We start from the raw sequence: 6,827 nt of genomic DNA, 5'->3' as shown, positions 1-6,827 counted from the left end.
CAGAGGAATTCTTTCCTTTTGATTTATAGACTTAGGAATGAAATGCATGGGGCAAAAAGAGAAATGCTTGGTCCAGGTATTTTTTTTTCAAATAAAATGACAATAAATTAGATGAATGACTGAGACCATTTATACCAGGGTTTCATGGCTTGCTTTCAGACCCTAGTCTTAACCGGTTCCATTGCAGTTACTGTAATATACCTTTTCCTCGCATTGTCTTTTGAAAACTATTTTACTGTTTTCATGATGCAGAAAGGAGAGTATATGTTGTAACCCTCTAATCCTTGATATGAACTGTAATGTCAGATGTAATTAGTTCACACTCTCATTTGTTAGTCATCACGTCATTTATTCCTTGGTCATTCATACATTGCATCATCAGTGACATCATAATTAAAATCTGTTTTTTTGCAGTGCTGAATTTCATTTTTAATGGTTACAATGCTCCTTTTGCTTCTAACAGGAAAACTAGTCCTTGTGGCTAGTTGTCCAACTCATGAGCTGCAATGTGATATGAGCGTGATCATGTAAAACCCATTTGACCAAACTTTAAAAGCTTCCCATTGAAGAAACTAACCACATTTATGCTTAGGCTAATTAACACATTTGCTTCTGTTTTAATTGTCTTTCTCACTTATGTGTTCAGTTTGTTCTTCCCGACCCTTATTTGCAGTAGCAGATGTTGACAAATAAGTGTGCTTGTAATATATAATGTTTAATCTCACTAAATAGTGAGCAGGATGTGAGCAGACATTTAATATCTGACAAACAAAACATGCTTGAAATGTATGACTGTCAGCACACAGACATATATGAGTATATATAAATCTAACTTCCTATATATATCTGATATGTTGATATTTTGACACTAACACTTTAACTGTAACTGTCAAAATATTATTATATAATGCCATTTAGTAAAACTGTAAAAACCTAAATTAATACAAATATACTAAATGTAGCAGAACAGTTATAAAAAGTAGTTATGGCACGTAATTTTATTCTGAATAATTCATTTAATTGGAAGCTTTATCAATTCAGTTCTATACACACATTATGTACTGATCCCTAAGATATGCTCAAATGTATTAATTTTCTTTGCATCCATCAGTTAACTGTTTCAGCTATTACACATAAGATAATAAGAGACCATCATCTGGAGAATGTAAAGTTTTGTTAGAGAGAGGTGAAACAAAGTAGGCAGGTAAAATTAAATCATTTTTGATGCATTTGGAGCCATTAAACGAGTAAAATAAAGTTATGTTTGCGTGACAGGAAAATTGTGCCATTCACAATTATTAAAATTGTCTGGCAATTGTATTCTGCTGATCTTGCCAGTGATCATACCTGTATTTGCTTACTTTTACAAGGAGTGTGAAAGAACTGCTTGCACTAATTTGAGCCCTTTGGCAGAGTCACTACCTGTGTTTTACCATTTTTACTGACAATTCAAAGGCTGCCCTCTGTTATCATACATAATTTGTGAAGCTGGTAGCATAAAATATAATAAAGTATTATTTCCGTTTTTGAAATTGCAATGTTGTTAAATGAGGAAATGCTCTCAATTTCTGTTAATATACTATATAGCAGAACACAGAGTTAATATACATTTTTTTTTATTCTGAAGGTTAGGATATGAAGATCTGGAAAGAAAACTGAAAGAAGTATTCATAGAAAGAAGCAACATCCTACGTCAGCTATCGAAAACTTCAAAAGAACTTGAGGGAATTAAAGTAAATTTTAAGGTAATAGGCTGCTTATGAAAAAATGGGAACACAGGGATTATGAATGGGTGGAATGCAGTATGGCAAAATTAGTAGCATTTGTTAAAACGAGATTTTAGTATGAATGTGCTTTTATACCTGTTAAATGTTATAATTGCCATTGTGTCTTTAATGAGATTTTCTTCTGAAACATCTACCCAGTGCTGCAACTGATAGTATTTAAACTTAGCAAATATATATATATATATATAGATATAGATATAGATATATATATATGTGTATATATATATATATATATATATATATATATATATATAGATATATGTATATATATATAGATATATGTATATATATATAGATATATATATATATATATATATATAAATATATATATAGATAGATTCACTTTATATCCTCGAAATACTGAAATATCGAAATTCAGTATTTCGAAGTAAAAAAAAGTCGAGTTTTTGAAACCACGAAAACTCAGAACCGCGAAATTCAAAATCTCGCACACTGCAGAGTTTGAATTTTGCACTTCTACTGCACACACACACCATCCTCCCCACACACAAACACAAGCTCTCTACTACATAAAAGCAGGGGGGCAAGCACCCCTGCAGCCCCGATGTGGGGGGGTCGCACCCATCACAGCCCCCCTATTTAAATATTCTCATTCCGAAGTCACACTACACATAAGCACACACAAAACACCACCACACAAGCTACATTCTCCTCGCACACGCACATCACAGCAGCAAAACACACTGACACACATCACAGCCCCTACCCAAAACCATTAACACACACACTTACCTGAATCCATAACCACAGCGAAACCTCAGAAGTGCGAAATTCAGCACCGCAGACATTCGAGGTTTTGAATTTCGTGCTTCTGAGCTTTCACTGTTCTCAGGATTCCACTTTGTGCTTGAAATACTGAATTTTGATATTTTTAGTATTTCGAGCTTCTAAAGTGAATCTATATATATATATATATATATATATATATATATATATATATATACACACACACACACACACACACACACACACACAAGTTTCATCATGTGTAAATGACCTGCATTATGGGACTGCTTTTCATTCTTTGTATTCATTGTTTGTGCAGTCGTGTGATTTCTTTTTTTAAAAACATTCTGAAAGATCCAACCAATGAAAAATGATTAAGCTCAACTGAAAAAGGTCTGAAGTTTTCTGATTGGCAATTTATACAGTTTGTCCACTGAGGAGCTATAGGCAAGGTCATCTTAGACTTTGGCAATACATTTGGCATAATGCCCCAAGGATGGGTATTTGAAATGTAGATCATATTCGGTGGGATTGTATGGTACAAGCAGCAAAATTGCTCTGAATAACTGACATTGTATTAACAATGCATTTTCTTAAGCTTTTCTATTAGCATATAATACTGCTGTACTTTTTATGTGTTCTGTTTTTTGGAGATGTTAATGCAGTATATATTAACCTTTTTTATTCTGATATGGGCAAAATGCTGGCTTGTCTTTTCATTGCTTTAGTTTATCTCAAAATACTGCAGAGTTCTATATGTAAACATTGAGTCTTGGAGCAGGGCAACTATGCCATAACATAGCATCTTCAGTTCATAAAACTTTGTACACAATGGTTTGAGACATAGTCTGCAGTATTACCCTGTTGTGTAAGCTTAGTACTCCATGCAGAGTGCAAATACAGATACCCCTCCCCCCAGGATTGTATGTAGTTCACGAACATCACTCTAGCTGCTTGTTATCCATTCTCAAGAGAAGAACTTCTGAGATGAGAATAGCATACATACCGCTAGAGCAGTGGTTGTGAGTTCCTTGCTGTGCAACAAGGAGAAAAAAACAGCCACTCCCCTGCTTGGCAGGAAAAATAAATACTGGAAAGAGAGTCCCCTGTGGTGCTGGCAAACCTGTTACCACGGCTACAAATAGTCCCTTTCTCTAGTAGTGATGCAGCATTATTCCAGCCATTGGGAGTATTTCTTGCACAATATGTTAGTTTACCGTGTTCTGTAGTCAAGAAAGTTGATGATGAAACCAACGCTAAATGAATACCCCGTTGCAGAATTATAACGTGAATAAACATCCCCAGGTTGTCAGCAAGTTGAGAGGCAGTGTACAAGCGCAATACTCGCGTTACTGACATTACGCGTTACTGGGGATGTTTATTCACGTTATAATTCTACAACGGGGTATTCATTTAGCTATTCATGCCTACCATGTTTTAGTAAGTGTAGTGGTTTTGTGCAGTTCTTAGGAGCATTTCCTTGCTGACAGCTTGTTTGTCGAACATGTGAACGTCGGTAATGTGGCATTTCGGTTATTTCAGTTGTCTGTGATTTTGAGTCGGAGAACTGAATGTCGATGTTACCACTTGTCGATGTATTCATATATAGACCCATATCTATATACATATATATATATATATATATATATATATATATATATATATATATATATATATATATATATATATATATATATATATATATATATACACATACATACATATACATATATATATATATATATATATATATATACATACATATACATATATATATATATATATATATACATACATATATATACATATATATATATATATATATATATATATATACACACATACATACATACACATATATACATACATACACAAATATAGATACATATATATATATATAGATATAGATATATATAGATATACATACATATACATATATATATATATATATATATATATATATATAGATATATAGATATACATATATATATATATATATATATATATATATATATATATAGATATATATATATATATATATATATATATATATATATATATATATATATATATATATATATATATATATATATATATATATATATATATATATATATATATATATAATGTGCACGTGTATATATTAGCATAGAGGAGCACCTATGGCTTCCACAGTGATCTCTAGCTATGTTTATCATTTAATGACATTTTTGGAGGAGAACTTTTTATGCACTTGTGACTTTTTACTCTGGTCTTCTGGTGTTGCTGTTTCATTGATGAATGTTTTTGGTATATAGTGGCATGAAGGATTTCATTTTTTTGAATTCCACTGCCAACTCCCCTGAGTCTACTTATAAAATAGAATCAGTGTTGAATTTTTCGATACTGGGTTATAAAGGTTCTGTTTTGAAGGCACTGTTAAAAATTAGTCACACAAATGTTGGTAGCAGTCATCCTTTAAAATACATTAGTGTGTATTCTCCCCATTTTTTTAAATAGAAACAGTGCTAGGAGTCAGAGAACCCATACTAGGAGATCTGTTCCTGACCACCATTTTTTTAATTAACCAAGTAGCTTCAAGTGTATTATTGGTTGTCCAACTGTCCAAGCCTTATTTCAAGTGATGCTGGTGAAGTAGTGGTTACTCATAGCATTGTGATATCACAGCAAGGACAGAATGCTTTAGCTGTTGCAATCATGGATTCACCAACATATATGGTTATCTAGGATTTATATGTGCCCTTTTCTGTTCAGTGTATTCTAAAAAAGTAAAAGCTGTAATTTAACTGCAGGACTCTATCTGCAGATTGAGATTTGTAATGCTTGCCTTCATTAAAACGAGAGGGATCTTTTTAAACGATGTTTTGAGTGTGGGGAGCATAAACAGAGATTCCAACAGGCAGGACATTCTCACATTTCTTTCATCTAACTACTGAGCCTTTTGGTCTGAGTTTGTGCATTCAGTTATCCAAGGTGTGAGAAATTTTATGTCAGCAAAATGACTGGAAACTCTACAAGCTCTTCATCTGCTAATGATCATTGCTATTTGATCGTGTGTTGGAGCTCATCTCCCTGGGCCAACATATAAGGTTTATGCTACCTATACTTTTGTTTGTATTGGTAACTTAATATATTTTCACAGGACTATAGTAGCTGGTTATTAGTTGCCATGTTATCTCCTTTTGTGTGTATTTAAACAGGTTAAAAGTTGTGTACCCTTAGTTTGGCAAAACCTCACTAAAATTATGAAGATATGAAAGCACTTTCAACAAATATATTGCTGCATTTTAATTGTTCTGTTGTAAGATTTTGACTACATTTTGTTCTTAAAACACACACACACATGCAATCACCAGGAAATGTAACACTTAGCACCTTCATCTTTAATGTAAGATTTCATCAGAAGTTGTCCAGTAAAACGCACTTCCTTAAAGATGTCCGCTATCAAGACATATTTAAGGATGTTTTTTTTTTCAATTCCTTTTTATTAGGGTATCAAAACAAAATGAAAACAGGAAAACTATTTAACGGAGAATAAACAATAACACACAACATGCAGACCTACAAACCTAAAACCTATATACAGTAATAACCTATATACAATTCTCATCTATATCAAACTATGCAGCATACAGAGTTATGATTTACAATCATGCCAGAATGTGTTAAGATATCAGTTTCCAAGTGTCCTTCTGGGTCCTTTTATTCCTCATGGAATACCATAAATATTTATGTGCCAAAAGCGGTTTACTAGCTGTTTGCTTGAAACCATTCCATGTTATTATGGACCTGTCTTTCCAATTTAGTGTAATGTAATATTTTATTAGCATAAATGTTGTTACTAGGATGTGCAAGTGATTATTCTTCATTCCTATAGGAGGTATGTGTAGGAGAGCAAATTTCCAGGATAAGGTTGATTTTTCATATCCCATTTTCTCTAATTTTACTCTTAAGGCACACCAGAGTTTGTATGTACATTTACAACTCCAAAATATATGTATAATATCGGCTTCTTTGGAGGGGCAGAATTGGCAAAAGGGTGGGAGTTGTTTGTACATTTTATTTAATATTGAGGGTGTAAAATATGCATTGTTTAGGATCATAAGTTGAGTATATCTGAGCTTCTGAAGGAGAATGTCTTTGGAGAATTTCTGAATTGCCTGTGCAATTATATTGGAGGTAATTGTAGGATCTTGTTTTGTCCAGTAATTGGAATGAATGGCTTCTTTCGTGTGTCTAAGTGAGATAATGAATTTATAGGCATTTGAAATCATTTTTTTTTCCGTGTCGTCA

At 32.7% G+C, this 6,827-nt stretch overlaps 1 protein-coding gene across 1 annotated transcript in view; it reads left to right on the top strand.

The window, feature by feature from the left end:
• LUZP2 (leucine zipper protein 2) overlaps positions 1-6,827 on the top strand; it is a 4,367,081-nt gene that overhangs the window by 1,187,846 nt on the left and 3,172,408 nt on the right. The window contains exon 2 of the mRNA XM_044083339.1: positions 1,628-1,745. Within this exon, the coding sequence (XP_043939274.1) occupies positions 1,628-1,745 (118 nt within the window). The remainder of the gene's footprint in view (positions 1-1,627; positions 1,746-6,827) is intronic.

Source organism: Protopterus annectens, chromosome 9.part0, assembly GCF_019279795.1.
Source record: "Protopterus annectens isolate FY-2018-M chromosome 9.part0, PAN1.0, whole genome shotgun sequence".
NCBI lineage: Eukaryota > Metazoa > Chordata > Ceratodontiformes > Protopteridae > Protopterus > Protopterus annectens.
Note: the sequence above shows the minus strand (reverse complement) of the source record. Positions and strands in the feature narration are given on the sequence as shown.